This window comes from Cetorhinus maximus, chromosome 6, assembly GCF_964194155.1.
Source record: "Cetorhinus maximus chromosome 6, sCetMax3.hap1.1, whole genome shotgun sequence".
NCBI classification, from domain to species: domain Eukaryota; kingdom Metazoa; phylum Chordata; class Chondrichthyes; order Lamniformes; family Cetorhinidae; genus Cetorhinus; species Cetorhinus maximus.
The window spans coordinates 95,718,895-95,745,170 of NC_135884.1; the positions used below are offsets into that span (position 1 = coordinate 95,718,895).

The 26,276-nt window shown below is 46.2% G+C and overlaps 1 protein-coding gene across 4 annotated transcripts in view; it reads left to right on the forward strand.

The window, feature by feature from the left end:
• LOC144681937 (Golgi-associated kinase 1A-like) overlaps positions 1-26,276 on the forward strand; it is a 166,852-nt gene that overhangs the window by 38,964 nt on the left and 101,612 nt on the right. For 2 of the 4 annotated variants that reach the window (XR_013576880.1, XR_013576881.1), the window contains exons 4-5: positions 17,711-17,784; positions 19,842-22,325. Coding sequence is in view for 2 of the 4 variants with exons in the window: in XM_078544115.1 (XP_078400241.1) it covers positions 17,711-17,784; positions 19,842-20,046 (279 nt within the window). In the remaining 2 variants the exon portion in view is untranslated. The other 2 variants (XM_078544115.1, XM_078544116.1) reach the window with 2 other exon arrangements.

Consider the following 26,276-nt stretch of genomic DNA (forward strand, 5'->3'; position numbering starts at 1 on the left):
TAATTGCCAGTGGGTGTGCTGCTGACTGCTGCGCCCGCCTGCCAAGTGAGATATCGACGCCATCCCGCTCTACTTTGGGGCTGGTCGGGTTGGGCACGTTCCCGCCCACGGGATGTAAAATTCTGGCCCAGGAGTTTAACATCCGCATGTAGTTTTGGAATTCTAAGGGAGAACATTTTTATCCAGGAATCTGAGGTTTAATAAAAACGACATAAATTAAATTCTTGTGTAATAATGAAATAGTAAAACTTCCTCACCTTTTCCCCAAACCCTGCCATTCAGCTTTTATTTTCTATATTTTTAGATGATTAAACAGACTTGTGCCGATCTCAATTGGTCTGCGCTCCTTCCCTGTGTAGAGTTTTACAGTACAGAAGAAGGCCATTCAGCTCATTGTGCCTGTGCCAGCTCTTTGAAAGAGCGATCCAATTAGTCCTGTTCCCCACTAATTAGCCCTGCTAATTTCTTCTTTTCAAATATATATCCAATCCCCTTTTGAAAGTTGTTGTCGAACCTACTTGCACCACCATTCCAGATCACAACAACTTGCTATGCTTTCTGTTTTCTTTCATGGAAACTTAACATTGTTGGAAAGTTAAAACCATAGAACTGTAAAATTTTATTGCACAGGAGGCCATTCAGCCGATGGCACCTGTCTCATCTCATCTAAATGTAGTCTAACTTAGTCTCACACCTCAACTTTTTCCCCAGGATCCTGCATTTTTGTCCTCATCAAGTAAATGTCCAATTGCTTTTTGAAAGTTCCTATGAAATCTGATTCCTCCATCCTCCAGATCTGAGTGAAAGCATTTCTTCTCATTTCCCTTCCAGTTCTATGGAAAATTATTTTAAATCGATAGCCCCTGACCCACTTGCCAGAGAAGACAGTTTCTCCCCACTTGCTCTATCAAAACTCCTCACTTTGAAAACCTCTATTAAATTCCTCTTTAACCTTCGCCACTCCAAGGAGAACAATCGCAGCTTCTCCAGTCTCTCCACAGAATTGAAGACCCTCACTCCTGGTATCTTCCTGGTAAATCTCTCTCTACACCCTCTCTAAAGCCATGACATCCTTCCTGAAGTGTGGTGCCCAGAATTGTACACGATACTCCATCTGAAGACTAACGGGTGATTTGTAACAGTTTGTGTTCAAAAACAAAATTAAACTAATTGGTTCAACAAATGGGAAATGAGAGCTTGGACTTCTAAGTTCTTGCGCAGCAATGTCAACAGGCCAACTTACTCAAGGGATTGAATGTTCCTAGGTCTACTGAACAGGAGGTGTAGCTGGTTGAAGCTATGAAATCCTGTCCATTCTGTCTTGGGCTCATCTAAAGCCTCTCTGATCAGCACTCTTTCTGTACCGGTGATAACTTCAAGCTGCACGTCTTTTGAAGCTACAGCACAAATCATTCCGCACTCCAGTGAGTGGGCAGGAGGCAAAGTCAATGGTGCAGTTCCATCTGTCAGCCTCCATTCACATACTCGCACTTTGATTTAGATTTTGGTGTGCCCTTAGGTGTTACTAGAGATAAAAAGGATTGTGGAAGGAGTACCTTGACTTCAGGGAGAGAGCTTAGTAAATACATCACTTACAAATTTCATTGCGAGCTAAACACAGCCACACAACTTATTTATCTGTGGCTATCAATAAATTATGGATGTCAGAATCTTGTCCATCATGGTAGAGGATCAGGCTGTAACTTCCAAGCTCCCCAGCATCAGATCTGGGGGCCTACCCCAAAAATGCGCTAGGGAATTCCTTTCAGTTGCTCCCAGGTAATGTTTGCACGGAAATTGCCCAGAAATGCAAACTTCCCATCGGCAATTGCCCTGCACTGGGCACTGTTCGAAAATGCAATTTAAATCGCAAGCTTTGGATGGTTCTGACTGGTTAACATCAATAGTCACCCAGAAAGAGTTAGAAGGCTTAAAACCACATCTAACTTCTGGGTAACTATTGTACGGTCCCACACTGACCTCCCCATGGGACTCCCCACACTCCCCCCCAGAGGTCTCCCCCCACCCCACCAACTACACACTCATGGGACTCCCCCCACCCCAACAGGAACTCCCCAACCCATGGGATTCCCCCACTCCCTTGGTGACTCTTCCCCGCCAAGCCCGACTCTCACCCCCATCCTCCTCCCAGGCTAGACATGATCTGGTCCGACACTGCCCCCACCCCTCCCTCCACCGAGGCATTACCTGAACCAACCCAAGGCTCAACACTCTCTGACCCCTGACCTCTGATCACCCCGACCTCCGACCAGCCCCCCACCTCCGACCCTGCTCCAACCTCTGACCACCCCCACTCCCTCAAATCCTATTTACTTACCTTAGGCACTTATCTTCTCCCTGGTCTGTTAAGGACCCTTAAATTTCATTGGACCTTTAAACTTACCTGGTTTACGGCAGCTAGTGCTGTAAGAAAGAAGCATGGCCTCCTTCCTTTCGACTCAGCTGCACTTTGATGCTAGGCCCCGGGACACGCTGCACTGCCTGGATCTCACCCGGCCTGTGTGGAAGGTTGGGTGAGATGGGTCGAAAAAGAATTAAGGTAAAAAATTGGGAATGGAGTGGCAATCTGACACTGATTGCCATTCTGAGGAACCTCAGGCCATTTTTACAGACCATCTTCACACACATCTAATAACCTCAGAGCACTTGGTTTCTAATCATATTGGCATGCATGTTACCACTTCCATGTTGCTATTTACATGTTCCTACTTGCCTGTTACCACTTACATGTTGCTACTTACATGTTCCTACTTGCATGTTACCACTTACATGTTGCTACTTACATGTTCCTACTTGCATGTTACCACTTACATGTTACCACTTGCATGTTACCACTTGCATGTTACCACTTACATTTTACTACTTACATGTTACCACTTACATGTTACTAATTACATGTTACCACTTACATGTTACTACCTACATGTTACCGCTTGCATGTTACTATTTACATGTTAATACTTACAGATTACCATTTGCATGTTACTACTTATATGTTACTGTTTACATGTTACTCCTTGCATGTTACCACTTACATGTTATCACTTAATTGTTACCACTTAATTGTTACCACTTAATTGTCACCACTTACATGTTACTACTTACATGTTACTTCTTACGTGTTACCACTTACATGTTACCACTTACATGTTACCACTTGCATGTTACTACTTACACATTACCACTTACATGTTACCACTTCCACGTTACTACTTACATGTTACCACTTACATGTTACCACTTGCATGTTACTACTTACACATTACCAGTTACATGTTACTACTTACATGTTACCACTTGCATGTTACCACTTGCATGTTACTACTTACATGTTACCACTTGCATGTTACTACTTACATGTTATCACTTGCATGTTACCACTTGCATGTTACCACTTGCATGTCACCACTTACATGTTACCACATACATGTTACTACTTGCTGATATCTTAAATTGACAGTTTAATTGACTTTCTGCCAGGCTATCACGTTGCTACATTATTCCTACTGCATTTCACCTTTCCCATTTCTTCACTTCATTCTGCTACCTACTCTGTACAGCCTGATCTTTATCATGAGCTTCTTATATGCCACCTTATCAAAAGCCTTCTGAACATCCATGTATATCCCATCCACTGCATTACCCATGTCTATTTCTGTTACTTCAAAAAAGTAGATAAGTTTGATTAAACATGACCTTTCTGGAAATGAAAGTGTTTTTATCATATCTCTTGGCCGCCTAATTTGATAAGTCCCGAAAATGGGCACGGGGATTGTGATATGTGACTAACCTGCGCCTGTTGCTTCTGATGCAGATGGCCTGCAAGTTTCATGCTGCCTGCTCATTTACATGATTGTAACACACAGCCAGAACGAGACGCTATTAATGGCTGCTTGCCTGAGCACGAGGCGCAAGAATTGTCAGAGGCTATGAGTTCAAGCCAGCCTGTGCTTCTTCAAGGGGGATCCATTTTGTCTGGAGTAGGTACTATTGGAAATGGCTAGGCAAGCTTGTCTGACCTTCAGAAAGAATGAATATGGCAAAACAGGGAGAGAATGGGCTTGATAGTTCTCCAGTGCAGCAATGAAGGCCTTGGTGCAGGAGGTTAACAGGAGGAAAGAAGTACTATATTCATGTGGCGACCAGGAGGCCCTCCGGACAGACACTGGAAGGCAATGGAGTAGATTGCCATCGCAGTCAATATCAGAAGTCTAGCCCCAAGGATCTGCATGCAGTGCTGCAAGAGGTTCAATGACCATAGGAACAAAGGAGCAGGGAAAGGCCATTAAGCCCCTTGAGCCTGCTCCGCCGTTTAATTAGATCATGGCTGATCTTCTACTTTGACACCATTTGCCCACACTGTCCGATAACTTTTAACATCCAGAAATCTATCAATCTCGGTCTTGAACATACTCAGCAACAGAGCCTCCACAACCCGTTGGGGTAAAGAATTTCAAAGATTCACCATCCTTTGACTGAAGAAATTCCTCCTCGTCTCAGTCCTAAATGGCCTGCCTCTTATTCTGAGACTGTGTCTCCTGGCTCTAGACCCCCAGCCAGGGGAAATATCCTCCCTGCATCTACCCTGTCGAGCCCTGTAAGAATTTTGTACACTTCAGTGAAATCAGTGGTCAAGGTGAGTGAATGCATCTTCAAATGTCATATCCCCCACAAATGCACTACGAGCTTCAAACACTGTTCAATTCACCGCCAAACCCCTATCACTCACCTACTAACAATCCCTATCAAGCATGGCTCATACCTGGCATTCATAGCTTCACCTCACCCTCACACACTTAGCACTACTGTAAGCCTCACGCCCATATTTCACAGCTTGCGCACATTGCCAGCTATTCAACCATCACAACCACATCAACCAAACCAGCACCACACTCACTGCCACACTACCCTCTCTCATGAAGGACAAGATGGCACATAATTAGACGCAGCAGCGCCTAACCGAACGGTGTCAGGCACGGCTTCATGTCATGCAGAAGATGTTACTGGCCATTAGTGGAAAGAGCCATGATTCTTTTTCTCTATTCTTTAATGGGATGTGGGCATCGCTGGCTAGGACAGCATTTTTATTGCCCAACACTAATTGCCCTTGAGAAGGTGGTTGTGAGCTGCCTTCTTGAACTGCTACAGTTCATGCACTGTAGGTACACCCACAGTGCTGTTTGGAAAAGAGTTCCAGGATTTTGACCCTGCGACAGTGAAGGAATGGCGATATAGTTCCAAGTCAGGATGGTGAGTGGCTTGGAGGGGAACTTGCAGATGGTGGTGTTCCCATCTGTTTGCTGCCCTTGTCCTTCTAAGTGTTAGAGGTCACAGGTTTGGAAGATGCGGTTGAAGGAGCCTTGGTGAGTTGCTGCAGTGCATCTTGTAGATGGTACACACTGCTGCCACTGTGCATCAGTGATGGCGGGAGTGAATGATGAAAGTGGTGGATGGTGTGCCAATCAAGTGGGCTGCTTTGCCCTGGATGGTTCAAACTTCTTGAATGCTGTTGGAGCTGCACTCAACCAGACAAGTGGCGACTATTGCATCACATTCCTGACTTGTGCCTTGTAGATGGTAGACAGGCTTTGGGGAGTCAGGAGGTGAATTACTCGCCGGAGAATTCCCAGCCTCTGACCTCTCTTGTAGCCACAATATTTATATGACTAGTCCAGTTAAGTTTCTGGTCAATGGTAACCCCCAGAATGTTGATAGTGGGGGATTCAGCGATGGTAATGCCATTGAACATCAAGGGGAGATGGTTGGATTCTCTCTTGTTGGAGATGGTCATTGCCTGGCACTTGTATGGCTCGAATGTAACTTACCACTTGTCAGCCTAAGCCTGAATGTACTCCAGGCATTTGGACATGGACTGCTTCAGTACCTGAGGAGTTGTGAATGATACTGAACATGGTACAATCATCAGCGAACATCCCCACTTCTGACCTTAATATGGAATGAAGGTTATTGATGAAGCAGCTGAAGATGGTCGGGCCTAGGAATCTACCCTGAGAAACTTCCCGCAGCGATGTCCTGAGATCATTGATTTCCAACAACTACAACCATCATCCTTTGTGCTCGGTATGACTCCAACCAGTGGAGAGTTTTCCCCCTGATTCCCATTGACCCCAGTTTTGCTATGGCTCCTTGATGCCACACTCAGTCAAATGCTGCCTTGATGTTAAGGGCAGTCACTCTCACTTCAACTTGGGAGTTCAGCTGCTTTGTCCATGTTTGGCCCAAGTTTGTAATGAGGTCAGCAGCTGGCAGAACCCAAACTGAGTCTCAGTGAGCAGGCTATTGCTGAGTAAGTGCCGCTTGATAGCACTGTTGATGACAGCTTCCAGACTAGTTTTCCAGCTAGTTTTGTTTTTGTTTCAGATTTCCAACATCTGCAGTATTTTGCTTTTATCTTATTTGAATAGGATAGGACCTTAAAGTCACACCATGGCATCTATTATTATACTACATACTGATGGGGCAGGAATTGGCCGGGTTGGATTTTTCCTGCTTTTTGTGTACAGGGCATACCTGGGCAATTTTCCACATAGCTGGGTAGATGCCAGTGTTGTAGCTGTACTGGAACAGCTTGGCTAGGGGCATGGCAAGTTCTGGAGCACAAGTCTTCAGTACTATTGCTGGAGTGTTGTCACGCCCATAGTCTTTGCAGTATCCAGTGCCTTTAGCCGTTTCTTGATATCATATGGAGTGATTTGCATTGGCTGAAGATTGGCATCTGTGATGCTGGGGACCTCCGGAGGAGGCCAAGATGGATCATCCATTCGGCACTTCTTGGTGAAGATGATTGCAAATGCTTCAGCCTTGTGTTTTGTACTAATGTGTTGGCTCCTATATCACTGAGGATGTGGATATTTGTGGAGCCTCTTCCTCCAATGAGTTGTTCAATTGCCCACCACCATGCATGACTCAGAGCTTAGATCAGATCCATTAGTTTTGGGATTGCTTAGCTCTGCCTATCACATACTGTTTAACATGCAAGTAGCCCTGTTTTATAGCTTCACGAGGTTGACCCCTCATTTTTAGGTGTGCCTGGTGCTGCTCCTGGCATGCCCTCCTGCACTCTTCATTGAAGCAGCATTGATCCCCTGGCTTGATAGTAATGGTAGAGTGAGGGATATGTTGGGCCATGAGGTTACAGATTGTGGTTGAGTACACTTCTGCTGCTGCTGATGACCCACAGCACCTCATGGATGCCCAGTCTTGAGTTGCTAGATCTATCCCATTTAGCACGGTGGTAGTGCTACACAACACACTGGAGGGTATCCTCAATGTGAAGATGGGAATTTGTCTCCACAAGGACTGTCACTCCTACCAATACTATCATGGACAGATGCATCTGTAACAGGTAGATTGGTGAAGACAAGGTCAAGTATATTTTTCAATTTTGTTGGTTCCTTCACCACCTGCCACAAACCCTGTCTAGCAGCTATGTCCTTTAGGACTCGACCAGCTGGGTCAGTAGTGGTGTTACTGAGCCATTCTTGGTGATGGACATTGAAGTCTCTCCCCCCGCAACACCCCCTCCCTAGAGTACATTTTGTGGTCTTGCTACTCTCAGTGCTTCTTCCAAGTGGTGTCCAACATAGAGGAGTACTGATTGATCAGCTGAGGTGGTGGGGGTTGGGGCAGTAGGTGGTAATCAGTGGGAGTTTTCCTTGCCCATGTTCAACCTGATGCAATGAGACTTCATGTAGTCCAGAGTCAATGTTGGGGACTCCCAGGGCAACTTCCTCCCGCCGGTATACCACAGTGCCACCACCTCTGCTGGGTCTGTCCTGTCGGCGGGATAGGGCATACACAGGGATGGTGATGGTGGTGTCTGGGATCTTGTCTGTACGGCATGATTCAGTGGGTATGACTATGTTGCATGGCTAGTCTGTAGGTTAGCTCCCCTAACTTCAGCACAATGGCCCCAGACATTCATAAGGAGGACTTTGCAGTGTCAACAGGGGTGCTGCTGTTGTTTCTGATGCCTGGATCAATGCTGGCTGGTCAGTCCAGTTTAATTCCTTTTTGACATCTCTGTAGCTGTTTGATACAACTGAGTGGCTGGTTAGGCCATTTCAGAGGCCATTTTTTAAGAGTCAACTACATTGCTGTCGACTGGAGTCCAGGTTTCCTTCATTAGTGAACCAGATGAGTTTTTATGACAATGGTTTCATGGTCACCATTACTGGGACTAGCTTTTTAATTCCAGATTCATTAATTAAATTTTAAATTCCATCAGCTGCCATGGTGGGATTTGAACCTGTATTCCCCTAGCATTAGCCTGGGCCTATAGATTGTCCAGTGACTTTACCACTACACCACCACCTCCCCGCACAGCTGAGGCTGTGGCCAGGAGCACGGCTGAAAGCATTTAAGGTGACAGCATGTTCCTAACTAATCCATCTTCTCACATCCCACTTTCCTTGCATTCCACAATCTCTTCTCATTTACAATCTGTAGATGGCCTAAGCATGCACCACTTTGTTCCCCTCCCTTCCCCTCACAACAACCCCACCCTTGTGCCTTTCTTGTTTCAGATACCTAAGATCTGCAACCTGGCTGGGCTTTGATGGAAGTGAAAGAGTTGGAAGTGCAGAAAGGTAGTGATAAAGAAGAAATACAGTCATTCATTTTCACGTTCACAGCCGCCAATTATAGAATCATAAAATGAAGGAGGCCACTCAGCCCATAGTGTTCATGTTGGCTCTCTGCAAGAGCTACTCACCCCATCCCACTCTCCTGCCTTTTCCCTGTAGTCCTGCAGATAATTACTGTTAACATAATGGATACATGGTTCAAAGGGACTTGCAGAGTATCAGAGCATTCCAGCAATCTGTTCTCTAACGCATTGCTAGCATTGCTGAAGTGTCCCCGAGCAGCGCCCCACCACCCCACCCCGGGAGTGACTCCAGGGAGTATGAACCCACCGTTGTCACTTAGGACGATAATATGCATCCTCTCACCACTGTATGTACGGCAGCCAGCCCAGACTGCCGTTATCCATGCTGAGATGGTACAGTCCAAATCTGGGCCTTTAGAGCCAGAGCTCCTACAAGATCATTGACAGCCTCCCCACTGAAGGTGAAGAGCATTCCACTAGCTATGCTTCAGGTCACATGGTGTAGGAGCACTAGGACAGGGAAATATTCCAATGGAATGCACGAGGGTGATTAGTTGAGTTTTGTATCAATATTGGATACTTTGTTTGGTAAGAAGTTGGTTTGGAATGTTGGTTGTTTTGAGGTGGCTTGTATTTCAGCATTTTAACCAAGAAAACACCATGATCAATAATATGGGATGGTAAAGTCGGAGTGTTGGTGAATAGGGAGTTGGGATTTTGATCACTGGTGCTGTAGTCGGATGAGACGGTCATGGACAGTCCGGCTGGGTTAAGGGATGCATTGGTTGTCTCCACGCTTCCTCCTCCTCCTCACCAGCTGCTCACCAGATAACTGCTGACAAGGGCTGTGCCTTCATGAAGGTGAGATTGTGAAGTAGCTCTGTGGAGCAGATCATGATGAATCGTGAATTCCAAGCTCTGTAGAGCTCCTCCAGAGTGGCCCAGTCAGTAGAAGTGTTCTTTAAACACTCCAGTGGTCTTCTTGATGATATTTTGTGTGGCAGCTTGGCTGTTGTTAAATGCGCGGTGCCCATGAGTGCATGGGCTGCACACTGCAGTCATGAGCCAGCTGGGCAGTGGATAGCCCTGGCTGCCCAGATGTCATCCTCTGGTCTGTCATAGTGGCTGAAATGCTAATGGTACAGTAGACTGGTGCAGAATGATAGCATCTAGGCTGCTTTTTTTTTTTGTAAAAATATACTTTATTCATAAAATATCTTCAATCACATTCCAAACCATTTCAAAAACAACATTACAAGGGTACAATCCAGGTTAAACTTTTACAAAATGTATCACCAGGTGCATCAGTACAAACAATATTACAATCATTTACAGCCTTTCATTTTGATCTGTACAGCCCGAGGGGCTCTAAACAGTTCCCAGTCTCTCGGTGCGCTGTGGTAGAAAGGTCTTAGACAGCGACCCTTCCCCATTGCGCCTTTGCGGCAGCTGCCCCAAGCTTTAGTGCGTCCCTCAGCACGTAGTCCTGGACTTTGGATTGTGCCAGTCCGCAACAATCGGTCGGGGACAACTCTTTGTGCTGGAAGACCAACAAGTTTCGGGCAGACCAAAGCGCGTCTTTCACCGAGTTGATGATCCTCCAGCTGCAGTTGATGTTTGTCTCGGTGTGTGTCCCTGGGAACAGCCCGTAGAGCACAGAGTCCTGTGTCACAGAACTGCTCGGGATGAACCTCGACAGCAACCACTGCATCTCTCTCCAGACTTTCTTTGCAAAGGCACAATCCACAAGGAGGTGAACAACGGTCTCTTCCCCACCACAGCCACCTCGAGGGCAACGTGCAGAGGGGGTGAGCCTCCTGGCGTGTAGGAAGGATCTGACGGGGAGGGCCTTTCTCACCACCAGCCAAGCTACGTCTTGGTGCTTGTTGGAAAGTTCTGGCGATGAGGCATTCTGCCAAATGACTTTGACAGTCTGCTCGGGGAACCATCCCACAGGGTCCACCCTCTCCTTTTCCCTCAGGGCCTCTAGGACGTTACGTGCTGACCACTGCCTGATGGACTTGTGGTCAAAGGTGTTTTTCTGCATAAATTTTTCCACCAGGGACAGGTGGTACTGCACGGTCCAACTACTTGGAGCGTTCCGCGGCAGCGTGGCCAGACCCATCCTTCGCAACACCGGGGACAGGTAGAACCTCAGCACGTAGTGACACTTGGTGTTTGCGTACTGAGGGTCTACGCACCGCTTGATGCAGCCACACACAAAGGTGGCCATCAGTATGAGGGCGATGTTGGGCACGTTTTTTCCCCCTTTATCTAGAGGCTTGTACATCGCGTCCCTGCGGACACGATCCATTTTCGACCTCCAGATAAAGCGGAAGGTGGCTCGAGTGATCGCCGTCGCGCAGGAGTCTGGAATGGGCCAGACCTGCGCCACGTACAGCAACAGCGAGAGTACCTCACACCTGATGACCAGGTTCTTACCCGCAATGGAGAGGGAGCGTCGCTCCCACATGCCCAGTTTCCTTTTCACCATAGCCACTCGCTCCTTCCAGTTTCTAACGCATGCTCCGGTCCCTCCGAACCATATCCCCAGCACCTTCAGGCCGTCAGCCCTGACAGTGAAGGGGACAAAGGATCGGTCAGCCCAGTTCCCAAAGAACATGGCCTCGCTCTTCCCACGATTTACCTTGGCTCCCGAGGCCAATTCGAACTGGTCGCAGATGTGCATCAGTCTGCGCACCGACAGCGGATCCGAGCAGAAGACGGCGACGTCGTCCATGTACAGGGAGGCTTTTACCTGAGTGCCTCCACTGCCTGGGATCGTCACTCCTCTTATGCCCGGATCCTTCCTGATGGACTCGGCAAAGGGTTCTATGCAACACACGAAAAGGACAGGCGAGAGAGGACAGCCCTGCCTGACTCCAGATTTGATCGGAAAGCTTTCTGTTTCCCACCCATTGATTGAGACTGCGCTACTGATGTTAGTGTAGAGCAGTTGGATCCAATTTCGAATTCCCTCCCCAAACCCCATTTTGGAGAGCACATCCCCCATGTAGGTGTGCGATATTCTGTCAAAGGCCTTCTCCTGATCCAAGCTGATGAGGCAGGTATCCACACCCCTGTCCTGTACATAGGCAATCGTATCCCTGAGCAGCGCCAGGCTGTCAGAGATCTTCCTGCCTGGCACAGAGCAGGTCTGGTCAGGGTGAATCACCAATTCCAGAGCGGATTTGACCCGGTTGGCGATGACCTTGGACAGAATCTTATAGTCCACATTCAACAGTGAAATGGGTCGCCAATTTCTAATTTCCTCCCTTTCCCCCTTGTGCTTGTAGATGAGGGTGATGATGCCTTTCCTCATGGATTCTGACATACTACCGGCCAGGAGCATACTCTCGTACACTCCTAGCAGGTCTGGGCCGATCAAGTCCCACAGAGCCGAATACAACTCCGCCGGCAAGCCGTCGCTTCCGGGAGTTTTACTCTTCTCGAAGGACTCAAGGGCCTTAGTCAGTTCATCAGGAGTTAGCGGTTTGTCCAGGCTCTCCCGCGTACTGTGGTCTAAGACCTCCGTGATAGAGGACAGGAAGGACTGGGAGGCCGTGCTGTCCGTGGGCTTCACGTCATACAATCCGGCATAAAAGGATTTGCTGATCCTCAGAATGTCGGACCGTGATGACTTTACTGAGCCGTCTTCTTCCTTCAGGCTGCTGATCACAGAGCGCTCTCTGTGTACCTTTTGGAAGAAGAAACGTGAGCACGTCTCATCCTGCTCCACGGAGCGGACTCTGGAACGGAAGATGATCTTGGAGGCCTCCGAGGCAAAGTGCGAGGCTTGCTGGCCCTTCACCTCTTGGAGCTCCTCCTTCACATCGACCCCCATCGACTGCAGCCGGAGCAGATTCTGCATCTTTTTCTGGAGTCGGGACATTTCCCTCTGTTCCTTTCTAGCTTTCTGGGTGCCTTTGAGGATGAAAAACCTCTTGATGCTTCCCTTGATCGCTTCCCACCAGTGTGTCAGGGACTCAAAGAGGGGTTTCACGGTTCTCCAACCTTTGTAATCCCTCTTGAGCTCCTCAATGTTCTCTGGGGTCAGCAGTTGCACATTTAGCTTCCATGCCCCCCTGCCCACCCTCAGGTCCTTCTCCAAGTGGCAGTCCGCCAGTAGGAGGCAGTGGTCAGAGAAGAACACCGGCTTGACCTCGGTGGATCTGACTGTGAATGCACGGGGCACAAACAGGAAGTCTATCCTGGAACGAATGGACCCGTCTGGCCGCGACCAGGTGTATCTACGCTGCGCTCCTGCAGGGTTGCTGAAGACGTCGTGCAGCTTGGCATCCTTAACTGTTTCCATCAGGGATCTGGACGTAGCGTCCAATCTGCTTCTGGCCCTGCCGGATCGTCCAGCCGCATCGATGATGCAGTTGAAGTCCCCGCCCAGAATGACCGGCCTGGAGGTCGCCAGCAGCAGTGGGAGCTGCTGAAAAACCTCCAGCCGCTCAGCCCCTTGTGCCGGGCCATACACGTTAATTAACCGGAGTGGAGCGTTCTTGTACATTACGTCTGCTACGAGGAGTCGCCCGCCCACCACCTCCTTGACCTCGGAGACGGTGAAGCTGCCTCCCCGCAGCAGAATACCCAGGCCGGAGGAACGAGAGTCGTTTCCGCCCGACCAGATCGATGGCCCGTGGGACCACCATCGTGACCATTGCCTGTAGGAGCTGAGGTGCGGTATCGCACACTCCTGCAGAAACAACAGGTCAGCTTTGACCTTGGCTAGGTAGTCCAAGGTCGCAACACATCGCGTAGTAGATTTAATGCTACGCACATTTATGGATACAATCTTTAAACCCATTTTAAAGCATTTATTCTCCTACCAAACCCACTGTCTCTGAGAGTCCCAGACCTTTAGTCTGCTCCTTCATACCCGTAGTGAGCTCAAATTCCTTCACTTTGGATGGGCTGAGGTAGATCTCCTTGGCCGTGTTCTGCTCCAGTGGCATCTGGAGGTTCACGTAGAGAGCGGGTTTTGAGATGACCTTTGCTGGAGAAGCTTCTCCAAAACTCACCCCCTCTGGGGTGTTGCTGTTCCCGGCTTCCTGGAGCTGGGGTGCGATGATTGCCTCACTGCTCCCAGATTCCAGGGGCTGTGGTGCACTGGCCTCCTCAGGTTGCAGGCAAAGTTGGGGTGCGCTGGTCTCCTTGTTGTCTCCAATTTTCTGGAGCTCGGGTGTCTCGTCCTCCAACGCCCTGGAGCTTTGCCGCCTCTTCTGTCGGTGCCGCTCTGGCACTTCATCATCCGAAGAGCTGCTGCCCTTGTCATCCGTGTCGGATGGGAGACGCCTCTTGCCGCTTCTCTGGGAAACGCCTTTGCTTCTTCTTCGCTCCCTCTTACTTTTCTTGTTCTTCACCGTCCGCCACTCCCCCTGCTGCTTTTCCACTGCTGCCTCCTCCTCCATTGATTCGCTGTCCTGAGGACTGGGAGGTTCAGGGGGTAGTGCTGTTGATTGGCTCTCTGTTGCCTCGATCTCTTTCTCCACCTTGTCTCTCTCTGTGTCCTCCTTTGTCCCGTTGAGCTCCCTGGGGGCCTTGGTGGTTGGAGTGACACGGAACATTTCTTCTGCTTCCCCCTGGTCGGCTTTGGCTGCCTGTGCGTAAGTACGGCAGCGTTTGGGGCAGGTCCTGTAGAGGTGACTTGCCTCGCCACACAGGTTGCAGCACTTGGCCTGTTTGCAGTCTTTTGTCTGGTGCCCTTCCTGTTTGCAGATCTTGCAGAGGGAGGCGCTGCAGTTGGCCGCCACATGACCAGCCTTGCCGCATGAGCGACAATGCTTGGGTTGCCCAGCGTAGACCAGGTAGCCCCGGTTTCCCCCGATAGCGAAACTGGAAGGAGGGTGGAAAATGGCTCCCTTACCATCGGTCTTTAGCGTGACCTTAAACAGGCGTTTGCCTGTCCAGATCCCCAAGTCGTCTCGAAGTCATCTAGGCTGCTGCCTGTACACTGGGCATCGGCCTGCATGATGTGTTGAGGATAGCTGCATACCAGCTGGATGTTTAAGGGTTGGAATCATTTTACATTTATGGTACACTTCTGAATTTAGATGTGGCCCCCGCAAAGTCACATGTTTGCAGTCAATGTCACTCTGCACAATGGGAAAAGCAGCTATCCCGGTGAAGCTGCATGTTCACCCTGCCTGCTTCTCTCTGTAACGAGAGTGTGAAGTATATTGCCCTTTATTTGCATACACTGTGTCAGTCACCTCCCCTATACGACAGTGAATGGTGGACTGTGAGATGTTGAAAATGATGCTTGCTCCAGCCTGGAAGGAGTCCAATGCGAGGAAGTTCAAGGCCAAGGTCACTTTTCCCACAACTGGCAGTGCCATCCTTCACACTGCTGTGAGATTGCAGGTCTGCCTGCAACAGATGGCCAGTTTCTGGGAATTCCTTAACAGTGAAATAAAGGCATCACACATTAATCCTGGCTTAGATTGAGGTAGATGAGTTGGCCCCTGGCTAGATACACTCCTGCTGAGAGCCTTTCTCCTCCTCCTTTTCCTCCTCCCTCTTTGAGGGACATGTCCTATTCTGTGCTGGTTCTGCTCATTCTCACGCTGTAAGCCAAGGGGAATGGTAACTACAGCACCCATGATTAGGAGCAAGTGTCGTGAACAGAACTCTTGAAGTGAGAACCAAGGCCTTCACCATGTGCCACACCACTGCCTTGTAGATTTCACCAACTGTAAATAACACTGCAAATCTTCAGCACCTCTACTAATTCCCAGCAGAAATCAATCAGCCACTAACCTGAAAGTGGTTGATGGTCGCTTTAAATAAGGCTAATGGGATACCGCATGCTCATCTATGCAAGATTAAGGACAGCTCTGGTGAACTAATTGGTGGAAGAAGCAGCAGCCTTTCCATTTTGCTTGGCAAAGATCTGGAAATATTGGGAAAGATTATTAAACAACCCATTGAAACATTGATGTCAGATTTAAATGTGGGGACCACAGGTACAAACCGCTATGGCTTTAAATGCACTAAGCTCTTGATGCTGATTGACTGCATAAATATTTGCAAATGTTTATGGAAACAAATTGTTTATGGAAAAAAGAAGGAATCAGGCATTTAAACAATGTGAAATTGGCTCATCTCCAGTAGTCTCTGATGCTAGACAATTATCCGTCCATGCTCTAATATGGTAGAACAGTAGGGGCCATGTATTCCCAGAGGGATGTTTTGTTATTCCTGCTTAAGTACTTTACTTTCTCCTGTGCTTCAGGTCTGCCACACACATTCTGGCCAAGCAGAAACCTGCTCCCAAATCACAATGTATGTTACTAGGGCTTAGTCTCCATTTTCTTACAGTAGATTTCTATGCAGTGGAAGAAATCGGGAAATAGTACAGAACGTGGGTGCTCAATCGGAGATGGAAATCCTCATTTTACAATGGGACATAGTTATATAAGATAGCCTAGCTCTCTGATATAACCAGAATATGAACATTATTCAAAAATCAACAGGCATTCTTTGCTTGGCAGTTTCAAATCTTTATCCTAAACGTGGATAATTTACTCAAAAATCCATCGGCAATTATAGATATTTTGGTGGCTTTATCCTAAGGAGAATAACTAATAGAAGAGGAAAATATCTCTGCCCTATGGCTAAAATATAGATCATCTGTAGACTTTGCTCCAGTCACTCGAGCACGTTATTTCTCAGTCAAGAGTCTTTAGTTTTAATAAGTTGCGCAATCATCCCCCACTGCAGGCTGACTCTGTTGGAAAAGACCAAGGATTGATCTACGGACCTTATACTGGGGAGAGAAGGAATGAGGGGGAGTGCACGAGAATCAAAATTCCACAATACATAATGCAGTTGGTCAGAGGGAAACATATGCTTCTCTTCAGCCATCTTTATTAATCTTAAGCAGCGTAGTAGTTAAAGATGTTTACTTAAAACATGATTTGATTTACAGTAAGGAAGAAAATCTCCAATTTTAGGTCAATGCATTGTTCAGACTGGTACATGCAGACATTAATCATGTTCTCACAATTAAACCTTGAATTGTCAATCAGTACCAGACTGATCTTGTCAGCTGATATGATGCAGCACTGATGGTGCTCTTGAAGAAGGCCCACAGCCCACAGCCCCCAGCTGCTGGTAGGCAATGTAGTGGTTGTGAGGGATGGCATTGAGACTATGGGATATTTTTTGAGATAAGCACATTTTAGTATTTGACAATATCAGAGTTTACACGCAAAGTAACCACACAGTATATTTTATGCATTGTAGCATTTCAAGCTTTGAAGCTTCACAATATGAGCTTCCATGCTTGTGAACAGTGCCTGCAACAGTGACATTATTTCAAGATATAACAATTTAATGTCTTCTTAGAATTTTTAAAAAAATGTTGATAACAAAAGTGTTGGCCTTAATCCCAAGGGTTGGCACTAAACTGCTCCCTGTTGGATCATTATCTTAGCTGTAGTGTCATAAAAGCCAGTTTGAATACTTATGAGGACTATATCTCATTAGAACTACATTACGGGAACTGGCCTGTTCTCGGCAAAGTGGTTTTGAGCCAAATCACTGGCAATGAACCCCACAGACCAATTTAACAAAGAACATAGCTGAAATACTCCATCTGTTTCCTGGAATAGCAAATCTGGAACATTGCTTCCACCTATCTTGAACAGCAGCAGGATCATGGATGATGACCATAGTGCCTTCAGTGTTGTGACTGCAATTCTCGGGAGAACAAACCTACCTGAAAGAGATAATGGCCCAATTTCTACAGCTGGATGTGGCACCTCTTACTGAACATTGAAAACCACCTGACACAAAGGAAGATTAAATAACACCTGTAACTAAGGCCACATGCATATTGCTTATCAAGCTGAAACTTTAACTCTTTCTCTCCACAGATACTGCCTGTTCTCCTGAATGCCTCTGTTTTTATACTATATCGCAGTGTGGTTGTGTATTTTGTGTTTTGGACTCATACACGTTCAGTAGAAGTCTTGGTGCTTTTGTATGGTTTTGGCATTGATTTACATTGATTTAATTATTTTTGTAATGTTTGTTTTTTTTTCCCAGGATGTGGAGATAATTTTGACCAGCTTTGACAGGGACAGGAATAGACATACAATTAATTTCAATGATTTAGATTGGTAAGTGCGCAGAACAGTTCAGGTGGTATCTGTGCAAATTTAAAATGTCAAATAATACATAGAAGGTACAGACAGAAGTAGGCCATTAAGCCCAACCAGTCCATGCTTATGTATACTTAGTGGCACGGGTCCATTGTTGCTTCAGAAAGATTGGTGGAGTTCGTGCCTGTCACTTCCGTCATGGCACTTCCAAATTTCAACAGTTCATCGAGGGTTGGTGTTGAAGAGACCTGGTTGAAAATTTGAGCATGATGAAGTACGACTATAAAATGTTATAATGTTAAATTCACTCACACACCACTGCAAGGACTAGACCTTGACTTTGTCTGACAGTGCAAAACGTGTTACAGTGAATCAGCAGCCCTGATGTCTATTTCCACTGAAGTCAATGGGGAGAGATGTAAAATGGGCTGCTGATTCACTATCGCCTATTATATGCTGCTAAATAAAGTCAGGATCTACTCCCTTGTGTTCACCTGAAGGCAATATTTCTCTATTCCAAGAACATTTTACCTGTCTTCTCTGTCCTGGTGTGGCCTAGGATGAGTTCTTAAGGCAGCTGAAAGAAAAAAAAAATCATACGATGTAATTCATATAGATATAGCTGTTACCTTGCTCTCTCGATCTGATTATGATGGACAAGGGCTGGTGGTGATCAACAACAGTAAAGAGCAGATGTTGAAAATCTGAAAGGAAATCAGAAAATGTTGGAAATATTCAGCAGGTCAGGCAGCATCTGTGGGGGTCAGAAAGGTAGCTGCAATGTTTCAGCTTGATAATCTTTCATTAGAACTCTGATTCTGGAATGTCATTGACCTGAAGTGGTAAAACTCCGTTCCTCTCCTTGCAGATGCTGTTTGGCCTGCTGATTGGTTCCAGCATTTTCTGTATTTACAGTAAGTTAGAAGTGTCACTGTACTAAAGGCCTTAGAGGAACTTGACTAAAATGATGTCTGAATCCAGTTTGACAACAATGCTGGTTTAAAGTGTGATCTTCATATGGTGGAAACCATATGAGAATTGCATCACCAAAGGCACTCAAAAATGGAGCTGGAAAAGATGGTGGAACTTCTCACCACTCTGTTCTCACAAGAATTGGAAATCTTACCCTGTGCTCTTTGCTTGTACAGCTTAGCTGTGCTAAAATTAGAAGGGTTAGATTGGAAACCACAGAATTTTGGGGTTAAGGTGTGACACAGCAAAATGGTTGAGTAGAACTGAGATTTTCCTCTTGCCCCTTTCATATAATCCAGGCTAACATGACATCAAATAATTAGAATATCTCCAATAGTTTGGGAACCCACCTAACTTAGAGAAGAGGTCCTCCATATCTGGCAGAATATTTCATAACACAGGCTCTATGTAATATTCATTGGAGGGAATTTAACGTTATAACATATTATAGTTATACTTCATCATGCTCAAATTTTTATATCTATAAGCTTTTATTGGTTGATGTTTTATGGAAAGAAGTTGAAGACTATGGGGCAGAAATTTGTGGATTCCCAGGAGACAGGCAGCACTGCAGACCACTAACTATGTGGCCCACTTGACCTTTTCCCATCGATATAATTTGAAGACTGCTGCCTGGGTTGTGAAAGTAGCAGCCCAAGGTGCTGCCCGCGCTTGGGGAACTGAGGTTAGTCTGCAAGTGAATGAATTTCTCCCCCTATGTGATTGAATTTGGCTTTCAGAAGTTAGCTGCATTGGTTTCCATTGATAGTTTTAATTTATACCCTTGATATTAAAATTCTCACCCTCATGTTCAAATCCCACCGTGGTCTCACTCCTCCCTATCTTTGCAGCCCCTCCCGGTTCTGCATCTCTCTGAGAACTCCACATTCCCCCAACTCTGGCCTCTTGTGAATCCTTCACTTCCCCTCATCCACCAATGATGGCTGTGCCTTCAGGCATCCAGGCTCTGGAAATTCCTCTGCAAAACTCTCTCTCTCTCTCCTTTGGCTGTTATATAAATGCAAGTTGTTGTGATGTTAGTGGCTTTTGTACGTGGACGTACATATTTTAAGAGGCATGCAATGTACTTTGGTTGGCTTTAGGTTACCTCCCAACACTATGAAGACCATTGCCTCACAGTGCTTGCCTGAAATGCTCTTACGTTCGTTATATGAAGATCAAAACTACTGGCAAAGCAAGGGGCTGAGTTCCATATTGAAATTGGTTGTCAAAGTTAATAAAAGAGCCCAGGCTTTGTTAAAGTACATCCAAGAAGACCAACCAAAACTTCAAAAGGCATTGGTGTGAAATTCAACGAAGAAAACCCCACCTGAACTTCTGGTTAACTAATAATTGGTTAATTTTGTACAGTGAAACCCATTGCATCAAAGTAGCAATCTCACCAGTAAAGAGGATTCCTTTTACCTTCATGTGGAACACCCAGTAAATGCCATAGACATAAACAAGTTGCAATCAATTCTCGCAAAGTTGAACAAAGTGACCTGGGGAGAGATACTAGTCTATGTGCACGGAGTTGGAGCATGAAACCTAGAGATTGTTTTTGTCATCGTTCTGGAGAGTTGGACATAGCTGAGATACTGTTTGACAATAATTCCCTTGAGTGGATGAATAGGAAGATGTCATATGAAGGGGAAAACATAATGTGAAGATTGTTATCAATAGAATATCCTGCCCTTCATATGGTGAGGGGGATCATGCAGGTCCTTTGACATCACTGAGTTGGCTACCAGCAGAGAAATAGCTCACATCACAAAACTCTGACAAGATGGAAAATATTGCTGACTGTGATAACAGTTGTTGACCCTTGTTTGAGATAATGTGAATTCCATCAGATAAAGATCTGTCACTCATTGACTTCCCCCACAGAATTCCAGCTTCCCTGATATTTAAATGTTATCATCTGTGTTATTTTAAAGATATACATATTTTTGTTTACGAAACGTTTGTTTGCTTGTTTTATTTGGATCTCAGTGCAATGGGGAGTGCATTCCTACAATAATCTCCCAATGATTAAACTTTGAATAATCTCAGCCTGGTTACTTAACAATTAGACATTGTGCCCCTTAATAGTACACTTAAAAAAAGAAAGCCAGTCAGATCTGTAAATGACCCTGACTATTGACTTAAAGAATGTGAATTATTTATGTCTTAAAGCAACCCATAAACAATTAAACATTGGGTGAATATTTTTTCCATTACAAGGACCTAATAAAATCAGCCAAATTGTAAAATGGCTGCTGATTCACTGTCATCCATTTCGCGGCACTGTCCAAGATTGGTTTTACCTCAAAGTTCATGTCAGTTTAGTGTCTGACTTACTGCAAACAGTACTGCACCATTGCATCAAGTCCCACTCCAGGGTTTGAGTACAAAAAGCAAGGCTGACACTCTTGTGCAGTACTGAGGGAGTATTGCACTGTCGGAGGTGGCGTCTTTCCGATGAGATGTAAAACCAAGACCCCATTTGCCCTCTCAGGTGGACATAAAAGATATCGTGGCACTATTTTGAAGAAGAGCACAAGAGTTCTCCCTGGTGCTCTGCTCAAAATTTATCCTTTGATCAACATAACTCAAAAAACAACACATTAACTGATCATTATCATATTGCTGTTTGTGGGACCTTGCTGTACACTAATTAGCTGCTGTGTTTCCTACATTACAACATTGACTACATGTTGTTACAATCGGGATGGGAGGAGTACGCAGTTGATGTAGCCCCACTACTCCACAGGTTGCAACATTAGATTAAATGTTCAATTTAACTCACCAAAATGGCCAATTGTTTACCTTCACTACTGTTATGTAGATTTAAAGAGACTTTAACCAGGCTTCTTTCAATAAACTCAGAATGATTGATTATTATAAAACAAAACTTTATTTTTAAGCAAGTTGCAAGAACAGGTTAACACACAATTCTACTCTGGCAGTATAACTATCTACCCCTTTTAAAAATACCCAAGCATGTGTGCACACACACTAACAAACAAAGGACAAAGAGATAGGGTCTCTGCAGAGACGTGCTTTGGAGGATAGGCTTTATAAAATAAAGGATAAAGTTCTCAGAGTTTCGATGCTGTTGATTTGGAGTTCCCTCATGTGAGGGAACTCCCAGTAGATGTAGAGGTTCTCACCAATGGAGCTTTGGCATGGAGGAGAATATCGAGCTGGATCAATTCGTCTTGTCTGAGCTTTGCAGGTTTCAAAATGCAGATAAGTTATATTCAGATGAGGTTTCTCTGGCTGCAGATTGGTAACCACACATGGAATTTCAGTCAAGGCAGGGAGAGAGCCAGTTAGGGCAGCCTTCCTTCTTGGTTTATTCCTCAAAAGACTGAGTTCAAAACCAACAAGTTCAAAACTTAAAGCCAGTCTCTATCATGTGATTTCCAGCAAATCACCAGCCTTTGCTGTTACCAGCTTTTCCCCCATTGATTAAAGTGATTGCAGTTCAAAACAAACGTACAGCTCTTCTCCCTCAAGTACCATGCTGGTCAGGTGAGTTCTTGGAAAAGGCATGCTTGTTGACAGTTCCAAGATGAACTTATGACCTTTAAAAAAAACTCAAGGTCAGCATCCAAGTGTCCAGATAATGTAATGTCTTTACATATTTTAAAATACAAATATCATTTTGAACTTCATGATTCTAACAATGTCAAACATACTTCATTGGCTTTGAGATGTCCTGTGGTCGTGAAAGGTGCTATATAAATGCAAGTCTTTCTTTGTTATACCAATTGAAAGTTTGGCCCCTGTTATGTTCTTCTTATATTCTTTGTAAATGCACCAACCAATAACAAGGATTGGTGAAACAATAACATAGGCTCTTTATTTGAAGGTAAGACTATATACAGATAGTTTTCACTGGGAGGCTAATCATTGTACATCTAATCACCATCCCTCTGCTTGCAGGCTGCCTGCAAGTCATGGGTCTACTACATCATATGCTATGTCAGTGGTAGTAGTTATTGATAGCAATTTTAGATACATGTCTTTAAAGGTGCATGTACATCATATCAGAACAGCCCCAGGTGAAATATCCAATCTATATGTGCAGGAGCCAACAGTAGATTGTATGGATCTGTTGAGATTCTTCTTCTAACTTTGTTCAATAGCTTAACTTCTGACTGAGCAAACGGTGCCATATCACCCTGTTCACCTTCCAGATCATCAACATCTCTGATATGAAAAATACAACTGGTGCTTGGAGTCTGTACTGCTCAGACCTATGAGGCCTCAGTTTAATGTCTCATCCAGTAGCTTGTGGATTCAAACCCCAATCCAGAGGTTTGAGCAAATAATCTGGGTTGGCACCATTGGAGATTTAAGGGGAGGTGGTTGCATAGAGATAATGTCACTGGCTGAGTAATCCAGAAGCCCAGGCCTTTGATCTAGGGACATGGGTTCAAATCCCACCACGGCAGCTGGTGGAATTTAAATTCAATCAATTAATAAATCTGGAATTAAAATCTGCTCCCAATAATGGTGACCATGAAACCTGTGTCAATTGTCATAAAAACCCAACTGGTTCACTAATGGCCATAGGGAAGGAAATTTGTCATCCTTACCCGGCCTGGCCTACATGTGACTGCAAACCCATAGTAAAGTGGCTGACTGTTAACTGCCCTCTGAAATAGTGTAGCAAGGCACTCAGTTCAAGGGCAATTTGGAATGGGCAACAAATGCTGGCCTTGTCAGCAACGCCCACATCCCCTGAAAGAACAAAAAAAAACTGCTCTTTAGGGAAGGAAATCTTCTGTCCTTACCTGGTCTGGCCTACAAGTGACACCAGGCCAACAGCAATGTGGTCGACTCTTAACTAACTCCTGAAATGGCCTAGCAAGCTACTCAGTTGTGCAAAACCACTACAGAAAAGTCAAAAAGGAATGAAACCAGATGGACAACCTGGCATTGACCCAGGCACCGGAAATGAGAATGGTACATCCAGACCTGCCAACCCTGCAAAGTCCTCCTTACTAACATCTGGGGGCTTGTGCAAAAATTGGGACAGCTGTTCCACTGACTAGTCAAGCAACAGTCTGACATAGTCATACTCACTGAATCATACCTTACAATGCCCCAGATTTCTCCATCACTATCCCTGGGTATGTCCTGTCCCACCAGCAGGACAGACCCACCAGAGGTGGCAGCACAGTGAAATACAGTCAGGAGGGAGTTACCCTGCGAGTCCTCAACATTGACTCTGGACCCATGAAGTCTTATGGCATCAGGTCAAATATGGGCAAGGAAACCTCTTGTGGATTACTATGTACCGCACCTCCTTCAGCTGCTGAATCAGTTCTCCTCCATGTAGAAGACCACTGAGGTACTGACGGTGGCAAGGGTGGGGGACTTCAATGTCCAGCACCAAGAGTGGCTTCGTCATGCCATTACTGACCGAGCTGGCCGAATCCTGAAGGACATAGCTGCTAGACGGGGTCTGCAGCAGGTGTTATTGGAACCAACAAGAAGGAAAAACCTACTTGACCTCACCAATCCTCCTGTTGCAGACGCATTGGTCCATGACAGTATTGGTAGGAGTGACCACTGCACAGTCCTTGTGGCGATGAAGTCCTGTCTTCACATTGAGGATACCCTCCATCGCGTCGTGTGGCACTACCACCATGCTAAATGGGATAGATTTCAAACGGATCTAGCAACTCAAAACTGGGCATCCATGAGGTGCTGTGGGCCATCAGCAGCAACAGAATTGTACTCAACCACAACCTGTAACCTCATGGCCTGGCACATCCATCACTCTACCATTATCACCAAGCCAGGGGATCAAGCCTGGTTCAATGAAGAGTGCAGGAGGGCATGCTAGGTGCAGCGGCAGGCATTCCTAAAAATGAGGTGTCAACCTTATGAAGCTACACACAGGATTACTTGCATCCCAAACAGCGGAAACAACATGCGATAGACAGAGCTAAGTGATCCTGCAACAACAGATCAGATCTAAGCTCTGCATTCCTACCACATCCAGCTGTGAATGGTGGTGGACAATTATTTAATTTATATCCCATTCCCTGTAAAATAAGGTAATATCTTAATATACCTCAATAGCCATTTATGATGAAACATCCTATTGCCTTGTAGCCTCAGTTAAAGAACTTTCCTTTTCCATTCCTCTTTGGTTCTTTCAGTAAGAATCTTCAAACTCTGTCCCTTTGGGCGGAATTGTCCCAGATTTGCATTATGTGCGGTAATGGATGTGAAAACTGATGTTTTATCTGCCGGCCGCAATGGCGGATTTTTGCATCGTATTGTCCCCTTCCTGGCCTGGCCCGTCCCGTCTCATTAATATTGCATTCACAGAAAACATGCCGAATTGCTGGCGGGCAGCCTCCGATTTGCCAGCCACGCTGTTACTTCACTGTTTCCTCACTCCGGGCGCCACATTTAAACTGCAGCCACACACACCGCTCTCGATGCTTGCAGCCCAGGACTGCTCCAGTGAAGACATGGCCCCAAAAGCCAAGATGATTGCAGCCCCCGATTTAGTGACGCATCTCTGGGACGCCTTCTGGACACCATGGAGGCCTGCTGTGATGTCTCCTACCCCTGCTCTGTCCGCAGGAAACCCATCAGTCTCACCGCTCTGGCTTGGGAGTCAGTGGCAGCAGTGATCAGCCATCCAGTGCAGAAAAAGGATGAATGATCTCATCTGTGCCACTAGCGTAAGGCAACCATCTCATCACTCTAAACTCACACACTCACAAGGCATCTCACTCACTGCCAGCTCAAGGCACATCACCACTCACTCTCCCACACACGCCCTCACACCACCATCTGGCCTCAGCTCCTCTGGAGATCGCCTCTTCAATCCCGTCCATGGCTCCACTCAGCACATATGCATACCTGGCATCATTCTCATTTGGCCTGGCATGCACCTTGCTCATACTCTCTCCACCTGTCTTTATGCAGGACAAGATCGCACACAATCAATGGGAGAGATCCCAAACCGGGGGCTGGAGCTGCTGGTCCTCCTCCCTATGGGTGCCCAACAGCCTCTGGCTGACTCCTTGAGGAGAAGGGGAAGCTGGAGTGAGATAACTCCTCACTCCATTCGAGAGTTAGGCGTTGGAGCTGGCCGGAGAGAACGTGGACCATTCCTGCGGCGAGCATCCACGAGAGGATCCTGCATCAGATCCTCCCTTTGTCAACATTAATCTGAGTCAACTGTTCTGTGTGTAACGCGGCTGTCAAATACTAATAATCTCCACTTTCTCTCCTAGATACACCTGCCATGTCGCCCTCAGGCAACCTTGACCCAACACCAGCGGCGAGAGCTCCTTGTTTGAGGACTCTGAGAGCATCACCATTGAAGACCCATCGCCACACCCTCCACCAGCGCAGTGACACAAGCCTCGGTGGGACCTAGATGGAGAGTAGCCTCAGGATCACAATCTGGTGAGCGTATTGCACAAACTGTTCTGCAGCAGGAGGAGGTAGGGACATCCGAGGTCACCGGCATTCGGAGGACCGCTGGAGGCAAGGAATCTGCTGAGTCCGAATCAGAG